The sequence below is a fragment of the Chroicocephalus ridibundus genome, chromosome 7 (genome assembly GCF_963924245.1).
Source record: "Chroicocephalus ridibundus chromosome 7, bChrRid1.1, whole genome shotgun sequence".
Classification (NCBI taxonomy): domain Eukaryota; kingdom Metazoa; phylum Chordata; class Aves; order Charadriiformes; family Laridae; genus Chroicocephalus; species Chroicocephalus ridibundus.
This window is the reverse complement of record NC_086290.1, coordinates 29466929-29486931: the sequence shown is the minus strand read 5'-3', so window position 1 is coordinate 29486931 and position 20003 is coordinate 29466929. Positions and strand designations below refer to the sequence as shown.

The 20003-nt window shown below is 41.8% G+C and overlaps 2 protein-coding genes across 8 annotated transcripts in view; one reads left to right on the top strand and one right to left on the bottom strand.

The window, feature by feature from the left end:
- PDE1A (phosphodiesterase 1A) overlaps positions 1-8719 on the top strand; it is a 189545-nt gene extending 180826 nt beyond the window's left edge. For all 7 annotated transcript variants that reach the window (XM_063341665.1, XM_063341664.1, XM_063341663.1 and 4 more), the window contains 2 exons: positions 5055-5174; positions 5506-8719. In XM_063341665.1, the coding sequence (XP_063197735.1) occupies positions 5055-5131 (77 nt within the window). In that variant the 3' untranslated portion in view covers positions 5132-5174; positions 5506-8719. The remainder of the gene's footprint in view (positions 1-5054; positions 5175-5505) is intronic.
- Positions 8720-16474: 7755 nt separating this feature from the next.
- PPP1R1C (protein phosphatase 1 regulatory inhibitor subunit 1C) overlaps positions 16475-20003 on the bottom strand; it is a 54731-nt gene continuing 51202 nt past the window's right edge. Inside the window, 1 exon segment of the mRNA XM_063341437.1 lies at positions 16475-18432. Coding sequence (XP_063197507.1) covers positions 18344-18432 — 89 coding nt within the window. The 3' untranslated portion in view covers positions 16475-18343.

The following is a 20003-nucleotide window of genomic DNA, read 5'->3' as shown; positions in this document are numbered from 1 at the left end:
TAAGTTTGCATTTCTTTGAGTTTCATGAACTCATGGACCTCATGGATGCCCTCACAAGTAATTCATAGTCCCTCAAGTCAGAAAACCACAAGATGAAGCTGGATTTCTGATGTACATTATCACAAATTTTTAGTAGAGTTCTATTATGCATAGAATAAGGATATTGGTTAGGTGTTATTTTTAAAGGCATTTGATATTGAAAGGCAGTTTTAGTTGTCATTTTATGTGAAACTTCTGTTCTTTGTGGTATGTTGAATTGACTCTCGTGCATTTCCTTCAGTGATTATTTGCTCATTTTCCAGCATAGATAAATACCCAGGTAAACAGAGAGCTTGCTGAATGTTTTGCCTGGTTTCTGTAGCATATTAATGTCAGAATCCAATACTCTCTGATCAGGTTCTTTTAGATATTCCATGTGTGAAGGAAGTAATGTTAATATCAAATTTACCTATTTGAAGAGAGTTGGTGTTATATGGAGTTTCCGATTTAGCAGAGTGATACAATATGTACTGAAAACACACTACAAATGTAAGTTACGCTTGGCAAAATAGAGCAATTGCAATACACGGTTCAGTGACACCGCTGATGTGAGTCCCATTGCCAGTCTGTAGAATATGCTCACAGTCAGGACGCTGGGTGTCCCCAGTCACCAACAAGGCACACATGGGTTAAAGCCAGCTCAAGCTCATCGCTCTCTTCTAAATTCTTTTGCTAGTTGTTTAGTTTTTATACTCTCTATTGGGCTGAGCCATGTATTCACTCCCTCCATGCTGGCCTGGCTAACTCAGGGAGACAGTCACACTCCTCTAATGAACACAAGGAGAAACCTCTACACCACTGGTTGGTCCCCTCAACTGGGATACAGTCAGTGGAACCGCTGAACTGACATAAGTGCTTTCTAAACCAAAGGCCACCCTCCATTCCCCTTTGGGCTGAGGTTGTCAGCTTGCTTTGCAACAGCTCTGGTCAGTCACCCCTTGCATTATCTCCTGAGCTTGACAGGCACATCCCCCTTGCCCATCTCCACTGAGCCTTCTCCTGTTGTAGGGTTTATTGGTCAGTCACACTATCATTGACATTCTGATTTTATGTCACTAAATAGTTTGATTTATACTTTAATGACATTTCATTCTTGCATTTTCCCTATTTTCCTAATATTTAAATACCATAGAAAAATATTTTGAATATTTTATGGTCTTTTGAAATGATTTACAGAGGGACTATGTCCTTTTCCTATGGACAAACCAGCCCTGTTGCCGTATAGTGAGAGTACTATCTGTGTATTATCTAAATACTGTAGTCTTTTAAGTCCGCACTGACCCTTCCACAGAACTTCATGCTTCTAATAAACTGCAGAGGAGACCTAGTATTAATTTCTCAACTATGTCATAGATGATATAAATAAATGACATGTATGGTGGGGTTTTTCTGTGCCTGCCGATTAAAGAAGTGTTGTGCAGATATTTACATCGCCATAATGCGCAGGGCCAGGGCAGCAGACTTGCTACAAACACATGGTGAGTCTCAGGTCCTGGCTCTTTGAGGTGAAATGAATTAATATTGGGTTTCAGCAGCAGCTTTAAGTACCTCTGCAGAGACTGTGCAACCATGTTAAAGATAACTGAAAAGAAAGCCAGTGCAGGTGTTTCGTATTGGAATAGTCTGGTATATTCAGTACCAAAGGGAAAACTCAGGCTAAAGTGTTTCAAATTTCTCTTTCACAGTGGTGAAATGATTTAATATCACTATAAATGGAGGGAATCCATTAGACTGTCATTGTTGTTGTCTAAATGTAGATACATAATATTAATGTTTTTGCTAGTTTGCATTGCTGTGAAGTGTTAGAAGCCTCATAACTACAAATAGCAGAGCTCTGTTTTCTCATTCCCCCCTCCTTTTTCTCTGTATAAGTGATGTTTGAGGTGGTCAAGAGTGAGCGTGTTGTGTATGATGCGGTAGCACTCGGAACTGAAGGGAGATATAGCACAGGTAGAATCCCCACTTTTCACTTCTGCGCCTCTGTTGATGGCCAGCAGATCCAGACAGGGCTCTTTTAAACAAGGTCAGACATTTTAAACGCAACGTCCCTTCAAGCAAGCAGAAGGTAGCATACACATGACCCTACTTTTTTCCCTGCTTCCCAAATTAGAGTTATTTGAATATTCTAAGAAGCACTGTACATCTCTCAGGGCATTGTTAGCGCTCTCCATGCTTTCTGTACTGAGGTTGGGGGGTAGAAGCCTAAAGCCATGTCCAGAGTGTTTGCTGACTCCCAGGACAGAGAAGTAAGCACCTGCAGGGGCTGGGGCTGGGAGAGCGAGGTAGAAAGTAAGAAGAAAAGCAACATAATTATTCAGATTGAAATGTCATATGTCAGCTGTCATTGTTCTGTCCTTTATAAAAAGCAAAAACCTCAGTTTGGTTTCCTGTGAGTGAGCGAGTGGATTATAGCAGAGGTGTGGAACACAGGAAGATGCTCTGTTTGCGTTCTTGGGAACTGTCGCTGAGTGTTTGGATGTACTACAGTGAGGGGGTTCCCCATTAAAAAAAACAACCAAACAAACCAAAAAAGGATTGTTTTCCTCTCCTTGTATCACATCTCTTTCTAGGTGTAGTTCTCGCAGACTATTGCATTTTACCAACAGGACTAGCTCTGCCCTGGGCCCTGGTCGGTGCAAAGGGAGAACCGCAGGGTGCTATTACAAGAACTCATGTTGTGACTGAATGTCGTTTTCCTCCACAATACCTTTGTCCTTTCCATCATCTCACTTTCATTTAATTGCATGTAACAAGATTAAGTGGAACTATTATAAGGTGATTTTTTTAAGTGGTGATTTTCCTTTTCTCCCAAGTGATTTATTAATTAGAACATTAATTTTAAAAACTGCTTATGTTTAATTAAACAACTCCATGTTTCAATGATTTATAAATGCTAATTGGCACGCTTTTAACTTTTCACTCATGATGATCGCCACATTAATCCTTAATATCAAAATGTAAAGGAGATAATAAATCTGTGATAAAACAGATTGCCAGTAACTTCACTCTGTATGACAGTAGAGGACTTACCCAGTCGCGTCAGTTATACCAAGCGTTCAGCGTCACCAGCAGTCAGTGACTGAAGGCCTCTGGAGGATAACCAGGTTGAACAGCAGTGGACAGATCCACATCAACAACACGCCAGTTTGATTGATGGTAATGCAAGTGGCATCAAAGAATCATCCGCGCCATGCAAATGCTTAGTGCCATGGTGGCCCCGTGGCGCTCAGCCGAGCGTGGAGCCCTTTGCGTCCGTGCAAAGGGGGCACAGATCAATGCGGTGCCTGGTCCATTAGAGTTCCTTGTACACACTCTGTGTGGCCAAACAGCAACAGTAAATCAGGATCCTGGTATTAAGAGAAGGCATCTGTGTTCCTACTTGGGATGACCATGGAGGGAAGGTCATATTGAGAGAGCAAACGGTGTGTTTACAAAAAGGATAAGGATTAGAAGATAACAGCCATTAGCAACCATTAGGAGGGCAGAGTTTATCGTGTACAAAAACTGATGCATTGGCTGGAAGAAAGTGGTTTAGAAGTCAATGTTTAGTTTTTATGAAAATTAAGCACACCAAGTTTTTATTTTATGAGGCCTTCACAAACCACTCCTGTCCCACTCCTAAAACACTACTAGCCACTCTAAGTATAAAATTTAAATATTTAGATCAATCGATTTTACTTTCATGCCCTTCCCCACACCCTTTTTTGTTTTGATGGATAATAATAAAAGTTTTGCTAAATCCCTCCATAAACAACTGCAGTCTGAAAGAGCTGGCGAAGTTCTTGTTCTAATTCATGTTAGTCCGATTTTGAGACTTTAAAAACCTTTGGAAAACTGGTTGTCTATATTCCACCCATACTAATTTATGTAAAGTAGGGGGGGTGGGGAGGAGTGCTGCTCGGGGGACTGTGGCCCATCTGCTGGTGGCTGCATCACAGCGTGGGCAGTGCCCACTCCGCCACTGTTCATGGCAATGAAACGAGGGTAAAATCAGTAGCAATTCTCACTTGTTTACAGTGATGCCATGGTGAATTCATAGCTATTAATTTTCTTCTTTCCTCGTTCTCATGAGTTCCCTTCCCTCTCTTTCTGTTTTCGAAACTGTGAGCCTCTTCTTCAGCTTCAACTCACCATCTTTGAATTTTCCTTTCAGATCACACATCATCCGTGTTCCCTTTCAGCTGCTTGTACCTTTGTTTTCCATCTTTCAAAAATCTTTCCCTGCCTCTATTCTTATAGTTTTTATGGTTCTTTGAGCTCATCTTCTCTGCTTTTGAGACTTTTGTGCTTTTCCTTTTTCACATTTTCAGTTCAGCATTATTAACCACTGGTGGGGTCACTCAATCAACTGGTTAAAACTGAGAAGTTACTGTATAGATAGTAAATAACACTGTAAATTGTCTACATTCTCCTCTGTCTCAGTTCATAATTTCCTCAGCTGTACTCTTTCAAAATTACTGAAGGGTTTAAGCAACAGCTTGATATTATGATTATTGGTTTGAAATTCATGTTGTATCACTTAGTTTGAAAGCTGCTTGTGTCACTCGGTGTCATTTCTCCTATCTGATTGAATTAATTGAATTCTTAGAACTTGACACTGGCATCTTTCATTATCGAAGAGAAGCTTACTCCCAATTTGAGAGCCTACATTAAAGAGGATTTAAACAGCACTTCTCTGTAGAGGGTGAATTTTGACTTTCAGTAAATTGGAAGATAAAATAAACCAAAACCAAGCCCACTTTATTAACACTTACTTATGTAAATGCCTTCATATTTTTGTTTCTTGCTGTGATCTATTGCTTTCATTCTATCCTTTGCCTTATGGATAAACCATAATGATTAGTTAATTCAATCCTTTGCTTACTATGGTGAGACAGCAATTAAAGAAAGCGGTGACTGAAACCTCATTTTAAACTTAAAGAAGTCAGGGGAAAAAGTTCCTGTCGGTCTAGGGCTGCTCTTAGCTTGGGTAACTTCCTCACTCAGGTTCCAAACCACATTTGTTTGTTTTCCAGGTGAGCCTAAACACTGTAAGAAGTCAGAAGATATAGTAAAAGCCACCGAGCAGAAAGAAGCACTGATACAGAACTAGACCTGTGATTTCTTAAAAGCTTCTGACATTTCAGGCAGGACAGGTAATTTTGTCATTTCTTTCTTATAATGGGGAGAGTTTTATACCATAAAAACTTGCTTATTGCTATTATTATTCTCTTTGTTCTATTCTAGTTGTGGTTTTATTACAAAATTTTGAAATGGCCGTACAGCCCACTTCCTATTTCCCCCTAAAACCCATTCAATATAAAGAAGGGAAAAGCAGTACTTCTACATCTCTGAATCCTTAATGTCAGACTAAATGGTCGTGCAATAAAACATCCTCAATTCAAGTATATTAAATACTGGAAGTAATAGTATTAAAAATCTAAAAAATTAAAATCGCTGTGAATTTTCATTTGACCTCTGTTGCAGGAGAAAAGAAGAACTCTAGCTGTTCCTACCCCATGCTCTCAGAGGCTGATGTCTGTCAACTTGTTCTTGGATCATCCTGTTTCTGTGGAGAGTGATTGGACAAATGATCAAAGAGTAAAATGTAAAACCTCGAGCTGGTAACTCAAGGCACTTAACAGCTCGCAAGATTTCAGTTGTATTTGTTGTTGCTATTTTCTCTTCTATTTCGCTTTCTTAAACTAGCCAAAATACCTTTTTCAGCCAAAGTTGGACCTCGCTTTATTGCATCACTGGCACCAGACATCTCCAGTTAACCATGAGACATGTGAAAACACGACATTTATCATCTGCCCGGGACTACTGTAACATGTCACTGCTACTGGCATCCAATGGAAACGGACAGTCAAAATGAAACGTTGTTGTAGATACTTGGTCATGCAACCACGCTGCATGCAACGTTAAAGTCCTACTTGTTAGCTTCCGTAAAATATCTGAAAATAAAAATATGTAGTCTGTACAGGGAAGTTGTAGAGTTACACTGACCAGCCTGCGTGGATGATGATTCTTCCCCACTGCGGTGGCTGCCATATGGAGAGAACTGGTGTTTAACAAATCCATATTTGAAGTATCTCTTTAAAAGTAATTAAAATTATTTAAATAGCATCCAGTATTAAAGATGAAAGCATTCTCAGTCCTATAGTGTTTTGGAAGACATCAGCGATGGTGTCAGCCCTACCACGAAGCTGGTGCTTAGTGTTTTGTAGGGCGAAAGAGAGAGCTGCAGGAATACAAGAAAATTGCTTCACTTCATCAAAATAGCGTGTTGCCTCTCAGGCAGAACGGGAAGGTGGCACTGAGGCCTTATATCACGGTTTGTCTCCAATACAAAGGTGACAACAGGGATCCAGCAAATCCTTGCTAGTGTTTGTTCCATTAAAAGAAAACACCAGGCCATCTTTCTCTGAGAGGCAGTGAAAACGGAGCACGCAGGCAGTTACCTCTGCAAGAAGCCTCAGAATGAGCCCTCCAGCCCAAACTGTGCCCTGAAAGAGACTCCATTTTCATCTCCGCTCCCCTCGAGCTGCACGTGACCCCCCCCTGGCTAGCCCAGGCGTCCGTCCCACGCAGCTGCAGCCAACCTCATTTCCCTCTGCTGGAACCTGCCAGGAAACTTCCACCCTCCCCTCCGCGTTGTAGGCGCTCGGGTGGCTCGGGTCGCTGCACTCCCAGTTCTCCTTTTCGGACCCTGTGGTTATTACCTCACTGACCAAAAAGTCTTTACAATCAGCCATGGTCCACTCTGAAGAGGACTCGTGGGGGCGGTGGCACTCCCCTCTGTGCAGAGGCCGATGGACAATTGAGACCTATGTTCTATTCATCTGCTGCTTCAGGGATCTAACCGGAGCTCAACAGGCGTCAGGCTCGACCTCAGCAAGGGCACGCTTTGTCCCGATTGAAGAAGGAATCATAAACCAGTCACCCTAGACTGAGGGACACTTACACGTCCGTATCTGTTGACTGTCTCTTTTCTGACAGCGGAGCAATCGAAATCGAGCTGGGAACAGTGTGAACTCCGAGCCCCCGGATAAGGGCATGCCAAAAGGTGGAATTCCTGTCATTGAATATGTAAGCCATATACACGCTATGCATAAGTAGCGTGCATAGTTTTAACTTAAGAAATGTTTGTGCATATAGGATGTAAAAAGTGCATTTAAATTGTTTTGTGTATCTGGTCCAAGGCTTGTATTTAGCATGGACAAATTTCTGTACAGTGCGGTTAACGGATGAAATGTTAACGAATGAAATTGTATCATATATGTTATAACGCAATTGATATTTTTTGCTAAGAGTTAAGAATTTATATATTCTCTGCTAGTGTTTGAGGAAATCATTAGTAACCTGGACCACTCCGTGCACCTTTGCATCTTTTCTGGGAATGTTGGACTCTTTTTTTTTTCCTTTATAATAAAACGTAAACCATCTTTTAGCTTCTTATTGTCATTATGACAAGAGAAGAAACATAATGGTCATATCAGACTTTTTTTTTTAATTGTAAATTGCCATATGCTGTGGCAGTGGAAAATCTTCTTATTTAAGATGTGAGAACTTGGGACTTTCAGAGATGTTGAGCATCTGCAGTTCCCACCAAATTTGAAAAGAACAAAAGATGACTGATATCTTTAACCACTAGGCCAGTTAGGTATTTGTTTGTTACAAGAGTGTTCTTCAACATTGTAATTTATGATTCACCGAGACTGAAAGTCTGGAGCAATGAGAATTTAGTGGTTTTATTGTATTTTGAATTTCAGACTTTTACCATAGTTGAACTTGACTTTTTTTTCCTGTGTCAGTATCCCATCATGATTTATATACTCTGCAAGAATTTCCTCCTGGAAATACAAGCAGAAATTGTGACAGATTCCGCAGAGTACTCGGAGCATCCTGTGGGGCTCTCAGTGTCCTGTTATTATGGCAGGCACCAGGATGTCCCATGGCAGAAACTAGGAGGAGCTCCTGATCTCACAGGAGGCAATCATTACCTGCAGAACTCATTCATTAATATAGAAATGTGATTTGTGTATAAAAAAATCCTATTTGCTTATTTGTATTCAGTTTTGATCACTGTGGTAGATGTTACTGAAATACAAGAAGAAGAGTCCTTAGTTTTTCTTTAAAGCCAGCTGATCCTCTTTCTTTCTTTCTGTCTTTATTCTTAGCAAGATTTTACCTGGACATGACCCAAAGCTTAGTGTGTTTTTTTGGACGAAGACAAATTTTCTTTGGTGGAGAAGACCGATATAGCCAACACACGTTAGTTAAGTCTTTGACCATGGGTGAAATTCGCATTCGGATGGCAGAAAGGCTTTTTGAGAGGGCCTCTCCCTCAGCAACAGTTTATCTCTGAAACCCGTAAGGCTGCGCTGCCAAAACACTGCATGGGGCCATAAGAAATGGTGTTTGTATATGCATCTCTCCACAGCATTATGGGCATGTACCCCTGCATTGAGCACACCGAGGAGCTGTAGTATAGATTAGCCCTCAAGAGTTTTATTTTGTATTTTTATCTTGAGATATCTGACAGATATATTATGTAATATTGCTATGGGTTATGATCTAGCCGGTATTTTTTTATTTAATTTTCAACAAGGCAATCTACAACTGTGTGTTTTTATTCTGCTGTATTTGTCCGTATTTCCTATGATGATATTCCCAAATAAATTTGATTTGAGGGCAAGGATTGTGAAGCTCCTGACTGTTAGTTACAAATTTGCTTTCCTGAAGCGAGTTTGCTTATCTGCGTGTGGTTGTCTTTGAAACGTGACGGAGCATAAATGTTTTTTTCCAATGCTATCGCCTGCTCCTGGCTCCACGCTGTTTCCATACCCGTGCCAGTTTGCCGTACAAGCTCACTTGCATCCACACAGCGCTCCTGAAAACAGTTTCTTTAAGTGAGCCCTGCCTTCTTAGCCTTTACTGGTAAAATAGCCCTCCCATGAAGAAAACCATAACCAATAGAACATTTTTTTACCCCAAAAATTCTTACCGTGGGTTGGTATTGATGGAGTCACTGGGACTGTTCGTGTTAGCAACAATTCTTCAGGAAGGGTACGACTTTCAGAGGCACCTCCATGGCGTGGTGTAAACTTAATCATCCAAGTTCAGTGGAGCGGGGAGTACACAGGGCCCCTTCCTACTCAGATTGGAAATGAATGGAAAGAATCCTATTGACCTAGACGTGTATCAAATCCTAACAAGGCACATGATGGAAATAAATCAAGACAACTGCTTTATATCACATTCTTTGCAGTTCCTTTTTCCCAGGTGCTATCCCAGCTACATGCGCAAAGGACGTATAGATGCCAGAAGTCAAACGAGCCACTGCTGTGACCAAAATAACTTCAAATTAACAAATAAATCAAGAGCCCCAGTGGTAAGTGTCTAAAATGTATATTTGTAACAGACTGTACAGTTATTACATGAGCAAGATTTAAATTTACAATAGTTTAGCAACCAAAGGTTTGCCTGAGAGGGGAGTGCATCCACTTTTAAATAATTCTTTGAAAAATCACATCCTTGAAAACTAGTTCGGAAAAATGAGTGGAAATGGCATTTACTGCTATGAGGAAAGGAGTGTCCCCTGTCAAACACACTATGCAAACATTTAGGCCACTTCCCTGGGATAATTTTACTTTCCTGGTCATTTAACTGTTTAATGGGTCTCCAGAGACACCTTTTTCATGTCCCAGGGCAAACATTCAGAAATTTTATCAAACTGTGAATGTCTAAGTAGTCCCCTGGGAACAAAGCAGCAAGTCGTAACTGCAAAGTTATGAATGTGAAAAATGTCTTATAAAAACTGGGATTTTAACAGTTTTGGGCTGAACTTTGCTGCAAAATACTTCTCTTGTGCTTGGGCAAGTCCTTTGCTTATAGCCCTTTTGTGGAGAACTGTTGGAGAACTTTCCATTGGCTGAACTTGAATAGATAATATCTTAACCAAAACTGCTTTTCTGACAAATTACATAATACGTGAACTTTAAAGCTGATGAGTTTTATGCATTTGTAACATCCTGTATAGATCATTATTGCAAACCTGAAGTGATATAAAATTGTACAAAAATAAGGTGGTCAAAATCAAAATGGTAGGTAGAATCTGGGCCTTGAGCTGGAACACAGCTAAGGAGACTAGATGTTTTTTCACTTTTGTTTGGACTGTGGTTATAGAGCTATCTCATCGTCACACAGAGCCTAATGCTGATGCACTTACAAGCAACACTCCTGAACCTGCAAGGACTTTCATTAGAGTAAGACTTTGGGACTTGTATCATAATACCATGAACACACATCAAATAACATGAAAGTATTTGCTGTTTATTTGTATAAAGCTTGATAAGATTATCTTCATCCAAATTCAATGAGCCAAAGGGTCGAATTCACCTATGACGCAATTGCATAAAAGGCAAGAGAGCTGGTGTCTTTATACTAGGAATTAATTTGATAATTGGATAGTAATTGGTTGTCTCTTGCATTCTCTGTATTCAGCTGGTTTACTGATTGTGTTCTGCAGTGGAGGATACTCTGAGGGTCTAATGACCCTGTAAAAAACACTACTCAACTTTAAATGCTTTTATAAAATTGTACTTACTTTTCGTTGAGACCTCTCTCCTTTAAGAAAGAAGTGGGGGTTTTTCCAGTCAGTAAAGGAATGTTTATTGTTCCTTTATAAATGCCTTTATTGTTTGGGGTACTCCAGTAGATTCATAGAATCATAGAATAGTTTGGGTTGGAAGGGACCTTCATGTAGTCTAACCTCCCCTGCAATGAGCAGGGACATCTTCCACTAGATCAGGTTGCTCAGAGCCCCGTCCAACCTGACCTTGAATGTTTCCAGGGATGGGGCATCTACCACCTCTCTGGGCAACCTGTGCCAGTGTTTCACCACCCTCATGGTGAAGTATTTTTTCCTTGTATCTAGCCTAAATCTTCCCTCTTTTAGCTTAAAACCATAACCCCTTGTCCTATCACAACAGGCCCTGCTAAAAGTTTATCCCCATCTTCCTTATAAGCCCCCTTGAAGTACTGAAAGGCTGCATAAGGTCTCCCTGGAGCCTTCTCTTCTCCAGGCTGAACAGCCCCAACTCTCTCAGCCTGTCCTCATAGGAGAGGTGCTCCATCCCTCTGATCATTTTTGTGGCCCTCCTCTGGACCCACTCCAACAGGTCCGTGTCTTTCCTGTGCTGAGGGCTCCAAAGCTGGACACAGTACTCCAGGTGGGATCTCACCAGAGCAGAGTAGAAGGGTAGAACCACCTCCCTTGAGCTGCTAGCCTCCCTTCTTTTGATGCAGTACAGGATATGATTAGCTTTCTGGGCTGCGAGCACACATTATTGGCTCATGTCCAGCTTTTCATCCCCTAGTACCCCCAAGTCCTTCTCTGCAGGACTGCTCTCAATCCCTTCATCCCCCAGCCTATACTGATACCGGGGGTTGCCCCAACCCAGGTGCAGGACCCTTGTTGAACCTCATGAGGTTCACACAGGCCCAATTCTCGAGCCTGTCCAGGTCCCTCTAGATAGCATCCTGTCCCTCAGGTGTGTCAGCTGCACCGCTCAGCTTGGTGTCGTCTGCAAACTTGCTGAGGGTGCACTCGATCCCACTGTCTATGTCATTAATGAAGACATTAAACAGTACTGGTCCCAATATGGACTCCTGAGGGACACCCTTTGTCACCAGTCTCCATCTGGACATTGAGCTGTTGACCACTACCTTATGGATGTGACCGTCCAACCAGTTGCTCATCCACCGAACAGTCCACCCAACAAATCCATAACTCTCCAATTTTGAGAGAAGGATGTTGTGGGGGACCGTGTCAAAGGCCTTACAGAAGTCCAGACAGACGACATGTGTAGCTCTTCCCTTCTCCGCTGATGTAGTCACTCCATCATAGAAGGCCACTAGGCTGGTCAGGTAGGACTTGCCCTTGGTGAAGTAGTTCACAACTGGAATGAATGGCAGCATATTTGTGTCAAGCATTGTAATATGATGCACAATGCATCTTTATTTTAGCATTCCTGTCTGAGAAGGACCCCTATCCTGTTAGTCACAAGCTGGTTTGCAGTAGGGCAGAACTATGACTGCAGCCAGAGTAGTTCTGGGGGATGTGTGTGTGTTCTCAAGTAAATAGTAGGTACAGGAGCAGGGCTACAGAGTTGATATTTCCAGTAAATTAGAGAATAAAAATGGCATGAGCAATTTAAATATTATTTATAATTGACCTTCATGTCTGTTTTTAATATTCAATCTGCTGAGTGTTTAAAAAAGCAATTAAAAGTTCCATATAATGTTAAAACCCTTGATAAATGTAATAAACAAATGACATATTCAAAAGAGAGAATCTATGTCCCATTAGGAGAGAAAAAGAAAGATGAGAGCAACATATGGCAGTATAATTAGCATGATTAGGGAAGCACATCAACAGAATTTATGCTGCAGGGAAAATGTAATAAGAAACCAACACACTTTCCTCGCTGCCTTGAAAACTGCAAATATCGCTCTCTGAAAAGGAGAAGATGCAGAAAGGCTCTCTGGCATTTAAAGCTGTAACTTGTGTTCTTCTGTCATTATTAAAGATGCACACAGCCATCTGCAAACCATTTATTTTTTGCAGAGTTCACATTGTCCCATTGCTTTGATTAATAAGGAGCAATATTACACCTCAGCTGCTTTTCAGAAAGATGCTATTTTGGAAACCTAATTAATACTCGTTCCACAGTTAGCTTGAGGTGTTCGTTAGTGCCAGATACTGAGTTCTTATTTGTTTCTCATTATGTGGAGAGTATTGCTTCTCAATGCCAACGTTTTTGTTTTGCATTTTGGAATAACCTTTTGACACCCCCGCTTCCCACAGCCCTCCCTTCAGAACAGCTAATAACACCTGTCATCATTATTTTAACATGCCTATTATGTCTGTTGGAGACAATGTGGGCTATTTACATAGACAGACTATCCTGATGCACAGCAAATATTCCTGCCATTTTCTGAACAGTTGGGCCAAAGAGAAAAGCAAAATTCAGAAACTTGGCAATGCAATTCAAATCTCAGTTTACCACTAAGGGTCAGTATATACTAAGCAAATGAATCATTATAAAATTGAAACAGAGTCTGTGTTGCCTAACGGTATTACAAAATATTCTTTCTCCCCTAAAAAGCCCATATTATTTAATAAAGCAAAACAAAACAAAACAAAACCTAAAAAAAGCCCTATAGCAGAAATACCCCTTCTATAGACTGTATAAACTCCATCAGCCAACATTGCTGTAACTGGAAATTAGCAGCGTGTTACCAAGTGGCTTGAGGTTTTGTAGAGGGTGTGCAAATATCTTGCTTGAGATTTGCCCAAAGTGCTGCTCTTCTCACTGGAGGATAAAGGAGAGAATACAGCAAAGCATTGGAGACATTTAGCATCCACTTTGTCGCCAAAAGTAACGCTGTGCGTGAAAAGGTCAAATGTAATTGCACGTGTCAGGAACCAACAGAACAGCTGAAACTCTTGCTGCAACTCACCATTGCACTGGGCTGCTAAAGAAAAAAAAAGAAAAAAGAGAAAGAAAAGGAGAAAGAGAACAGCTGTGGGCCTGAGCACCAATGTGGATGCCGTAGCAGAGGAAGAAAGACGAGCTTTAGGGACAACATGTTTTAAATATGCCCTTACAATTGTGCCCCCAGGGCTAGGGGATAGATGACACCTTGTGTACCGCAGGAATAAGGTCCCTCATAAAAACCCCTGTGTCTCGGTCTGTAAGAGAAAGAAAATGAGAGGGGCACCCTGCAACGAGGTAGGGACACTTCATTGTACGGTGCCAGCTGCTAGGCTCGTACAAAAGCAGCCCCGCAGCCTGAGGAGCCCCGCTTAGCTCCCTCCCTGACCACCCCCAGCACTGCAGCCTACCCTGGCCAGCTTGGAGAGAGCTTGGACAGAGAGACACCCAACAATTTGCCTTGTGGAATGCAATAAATACATTTTTTTAAAGAGCAAAAGCTGCCACTGACTTGGCCCGTGGTATTGTAGTCTGTTAGAGGATGTGCAGGCGGACTGGAAGTCCCTTCCGTACTGACCGACCTGGACCTTGGACACCCTGGGAGTCCCTGGCCCAAGCATGGGCAGCAGGTTCCCTGCCTGCAGCCCTTCCTCGGAGTCAACACAGTGGTGTTGGGGGTGTTGGATGCGGTAGTTTCAGTTCAGTAACACCAGCAGTGCAAGAACTAATGGTGATTTTTCAGTTTAAATTACTGGGGACAAATAATGACATTATGAGAAGACAGTGGGGTAGTCTTTGAAGACTTCAGCAGCATTTATGGCAATCTGAAAAAAAAAGCAAGAAATTCAATAATTAAATCAATAGCAGGATAAGAGAAGCTTTCCTGTACACTACACACTGTATTTCCCCCAAAGAAAGCATGCTGTTGGCCAAAATCTGTGGCCATTCTCAAATGAAAATCCTCTGACTTCAGTGGAAATTATGCTTTAGAAATTACTTTTAAATCTTGGCTCTTACTTTGTATCTATTTATTATCTGGTTTTGCACCTGGAGAATAAACAACATATACCATCCTGTAAGTCAAGCTGTGGAATTTTTCCAAATAACTTATTAGCACAATGTCTCAATAAATCTCTCTGAAGGGAAGAACCTGTCATGAAATAACAAGTATAGCATAAGAAAAAGAAACAAGGCTGTAAAATGCAATAACAAAACGCCTTTAAACTACTGTACTTTAATGACTTAAGGGATACTGGGAAAAGGCTGAGATCAGTCTGAGGTGACAGCTTCCTTTCAATTCTGCAAATAACATTTCCTGCAATACCTTGGCAGCAAGAACAAGAGCAACTGTACCGCAGCATGGAAAGGCGGTAGATTTAAAACATGGAGGAGGGAAGGGGAAAAAGACAAAAATCAGAGCTGCTCATTAGGAAAAAACTATGTTCCTTGGGGTGGGTTTTTGTCTGCTTTCTTTTTTCCTATCAGCCTGTTTGTGGAAAATCATAGAAACATCGAATGCTTCAGGTTCAGGTTAGAAGGGACCTTAAAGACCATCCAGTTCCAACCCCCCTGCCGTGGGCAGGGACACCTCCCACTAGACCAGGCTGCTCAAAGCCCCATCCAGCCTGGCCTTGAACACCTCCAGGGATGGGGCAGCCACAACTTCTCTGGGCAACCTGTTCCAGTGCCTCACCACCCTCACAGTAAAGAATTTCTTCCTAATGTCTAGTGTAAATCTGCCCTCTTTCAGGGAATGAATACAGTCCATCTCTAAAAATCCCTCTGCCACCAAACCTGTAAGACTGTCCAGCAGGGGCAGGTATTGTGAGAGGAGACAGCTCAAACGGGGAACATGTCATCACAGTTTTCCTTTAAGGTATGTTCATATTGCCATTTTCTTTGAGACACTTGGTGTTCGCTAACTTTTTATCTACTTGCTCAATCCCCTATCATCGATTCATTTACACTAAAACAAAAGACAAAATGAATGGATTTTTTTTTTTTTTAATCCATGCTTTGGTGACATACACACCTTGGGCAACAATGATTGTCCACTGACTCCCACAAAAAGATCTACAGCCTTCACGTGTACCCGTATGGAGCTCACCATGCTGTGAGACATCCAGAGCTTTCAATTATACACCAAAGCATACGAGAGGCTCTCTGTTTAGGGCTGCTGTTTTTAAATGTCAGAGGCTGCCCCAAAACCCAGAAATGACCTAGTTTAGTAAGCAGACTGCTTTTTCTGACCTTCCTTTCTGATATCCCCACACCGAGGCATTTCTATCATGGGGTTCACTGACAATTCACTGCAATGTTTCTGCTCTGCTTCATGACAAGCACTTTTTTTCCGGGCTGTGTTGTTATACTGTTTTTTTCCTTCTAGCTCCACTTGCTGTATGCCTCACAAGTGGAAGATCAGACAAAGAGGGTTTGCTTATCTTTTTAAGCTAAAAATGTCTGATGTATAAAAAAACGTGCATCCCAACTTCATCCTTCAGAGGAGGTCCCACCAGCAAAAGCTGGCAGGATGGATCTATAGTAAAATCTCTGCAACGCGTCCTGTCCCTTTGCTAGAAAGGAACAGTCTATTCCTGTACTCAGACATGCTGCTTGCATAACCTTGGGTCAAGAAAGAGAGAAGGAAACAGGCTTTTAAAATTATAAGACACAGCTGGAATATTTAGAGATGGGGAGATGATAGACCTGGATTTAGAGATGCATCTAAATACTGGCGTGGCTATCTGAGGCTTTTATCGGACCTTGATGTTTCATCGAAATCACGGCTGTAAAACAGAATTGTTGCCCTCTCGTTGCTGCAGTAACATTCCTGGAAACACTCAGATCCGGTTCAAACTAAATCCATCTTTTATTTTTTCCTATTATTTAGAAAGTGTAATCCTCCTCAAGTCCAACAGTCATCCTGAAGCGGGGTGTTGTTGAATGATGAATTCTCCAAGCTCTTATCAGGTGTTTTGTGTTGCCTTTGAAATGTTGAGATTCCAAAGTGTTCGATACCTTGTCTTGGTATCAAGTATTATAATTCATCTACGTTTTTCATTTGTCCTAGACGGTCCTCATCTGGCCTATGGGTACTAATAACCAGGAAAAAGCCATTAATATCAAAAGCTCTTTATTAACTAGCAACACAGATAGATGGTGCGAGGTTAAACACCGATGACTGTTTTACAGGTGGGAGTACTGTGGCAACCAGAGCCTGGTTGCTGTGTGAGAGCAAAGCTGGGGCTAGAGCCCAGCTCTTCTTGCTACTGTTCCAGTCTTAATTTTGGTCTATTCAAATGTTTTCTGAAGGGTCACTTCCTTCTTTTTGTTGTTTGTGATATAAAAAGCCCTCAGTCCCCTGAGTTCCGTAGCTGGTTCTGTACAACTGAAGAGTTCTTCTTTTAGTCCGTCTTGCACACCCATGCTGAGCTGGAGTCACAGATCCTGTTTGCAGTGTTTCTACAGAAAACGGCAACAAAGAGGACAGACATACGGATGGAGGGCAAAAAGAGGGCTCCCGAATATAAAGAAACTCTTGTTGACAGATCCTGTTCCCAGCAGGTCTTCATGGAAGAGCTCAGATTGAGAGTGAAACCACCACGCAAGGCATAGACAAAAGGCTCTGTGTGTTTTTATACACTTCCTCTCTTTTTTTTTTCTTTTTTTTTTCCCCTATCTCAGTCCTTTAAAAGAGACTTTAAGCATTGGAAAGCTAAGCAGAGGCTAAAACTTCATATCAAAGGCAAACAGTTAATACAAAAAGACAGTGAATTGCTCTAAAAATTGGCCATTGATAAAAAAGGAACTGATCTGTCAAGCATGACTTTGAAGAAACATGGTTTTCCTTCTCCACTTTATTTCATTTTACGGCCCAGAGTTTGCATGGTCTGACAAATGACAATGTTACTGCGAACCATGCCAAACTTGAACCAAAAACCCTAGGTCTCAGACAGAACATAAATCACTGCAGCTTGATATACTGCCATTTACCAGCTGAAACTGTGACAAAGGCAGGGTAGTCTGTCCCTCTTTCTCAGAGGAGGCCGTGCCTGGACTGGCTGCAGGCGACAAAGGTGAGTATCAGCATTTTCCGTGGCTCAGCTGGTGTGTGGGACCCCCCTCACGGGGTGTTTCCTCTGATTCCCAAATCAAAAGAGAAATTTTTTTGGCTGATGTGACTGGGCAGCCTCAGACCAAAAGCGAGACAAGTGCTACTTTAAGTGTTGCGTATCCAGGGAACAGAGGGAAGAATGTCTTTGCACCCTTCTTCACTAGACCAAGAGTCCTCTCTGCTTTGTTTGTATCTATCTACATTAATGTAAATAACTCAAACAACACTGGTAAGAGCTGCCCTTAATGGAAAGGATTATTTTATATGAACATTTCTCTGCACGCTAAACAAATCCATTGTACACCATACAATCTTGTCTAAATGAACATATTATTTATTTTGTAGCTTTCAAATCAGTTTTATTTACAACAGGTCTCAGAGTACAGCTCACGCAGTAGTTAAGCTCTGGCAGTACTGACGTCAGGTCGCTAGCACATTTGCAAATTACATTTCTAAGTCATAGAAAATGAAAAGAAAAAAAAAAAGACTTTAAAATAACTGGTTTGTCTTCGGGTATACGGATCACAGAACACATTTGCAGGCGGCTGTAAAACCCAGCCGAGGGCGGTCCCCAGGGATCCCCGGCGCCGCCGGCGCGCCGAGCGCTGCGGTGCGGGGACACAAGCAGTGGCCGGTGGTGGGACGCACGCATGGCCGCGCAGTTCGGTTACTCTCCGTGACGGGACCCGAGGCAGTGCCAAGCTCTTTAATGGCCCCACTCCTCTTCCCTTTCACTAACTCCCTCTTCTTCCTCTGGAAACGCTGAATCACTCTGACTCTTCAGATGCTTAATCCCTGAAAATACAGAAGTCATGGTTAAAGCTGTGTTAGGTTGTGTTGGGCATTTTTTTCCTGAATAAAGAAACAAACAAAAACCTGAACTAATGGCAAGTTTTTTAATGCCGATACTGACTCCCTTTTTCACAAACCTCTTAGTTCAAACAATACTATGGTGAATTTCCAAGAGAAATATTCCCTTCCTTAAGTATAGGCTCTGGAAATTTATCATGTTTTATTGAAAACTCTGCTGAAAGATGCCCTGTAGAACAGAACAGTATTTGCTTTTCTTTTTTCCCTTGGTAATCCTTGATCTGATCAGTATTGCCCACCTCAAAGAAGTTAAAAGTTTTCAAGGCTCAGACAGTAGACGTGGGAATTATTCTACCAGAATTTCAACTTGACCCTCTTTCTAAGGCTGATCATCTGAAGGTCATCACTCACACGGTGCCCCACCTGCACCAGAGGTTTTCTCCAGCATGCGTCCCCATAGACTGCACATGACCTGCAGAACTCTCCCGATGCAAAGAGAGTATCGCAGCTGACAGAGAGGGAACTGCTAGCACCGAAGCTGTGACAAGATTGCACCATTTCTCACACGGAGAATGTGTTCTGTTGACCTCCAAATACCACGTGGGGATGGATGAAAAGGGTGAATACATATCATGGGATATTTGGAAGTTTAGGTTTGAGGAAAGCTGTGAAGACCCTCCTGCTGGCTGGTTTCATCAAGCAAGTGAAGTAAGCTCTATGAAAATTAATCAAATCGTAAAGTTATTTTCCCTGTCCCATGTTCAGTACAAGCCAGCAGGCCTCAATGAATGGGCCTAATCCCATCTTCTCAGCTCCACCTTAGTGTGATGGAAGAATTCAAGCTGAAACAGAAGGCAAAATCAAGCTAGAAAGATGACAGAGAGGAGGGACCAGAGATGATGGGCTGTTATTTTCAAAAAATCTAAACACTAAATAAACAAGATTAGTTTCTGGGTCCCCTAGTTTTTGACACAAACTGTTGTACTGGGAACATAACTGTTAGTCAAAAATGCATGATTTCAACACAACCTAAGACTGAATTAGGTTTTCTGGTGGCATTACTGCTGTAACAGTTTTGGTTTCATTACAGAGCATACATAGTTCTGCTTACCATTTCTAATCATCAGTAAAAAAAGCTTCCCTTAACCACCAGTTCCTCTGCTTGTGGAGGAGAAATTGCATCCCAGCTGCTTTAGACAACCATGGCTGGATAATCAAACACCTCACTGTCATAGCACTTCTAGAGGCACAATTTTCAAAAGGGAATGCACCCTTAAGACATACAGGGCAAGATCCAAATTCCCTCAGACTGTGAATAAGAGGAATTGATATGTCCAAGAGTCATGGCCCCAGCATCACTTAACCTGGAGGTTCCTACACTTCACTGTTTATGTCCACACCACTCCAAAATATGGGATAGTTTTTTCCAAATACATCACTTGAAAAAAATTTCAACATAAGTTATTCCAGCTCAACAAAGTTACAAATAGTTGAAAACAGGATCTTACAATGGGTTGTACAATAGGAGTGCGGCCAGCTCCACCTCCAACAGGAGC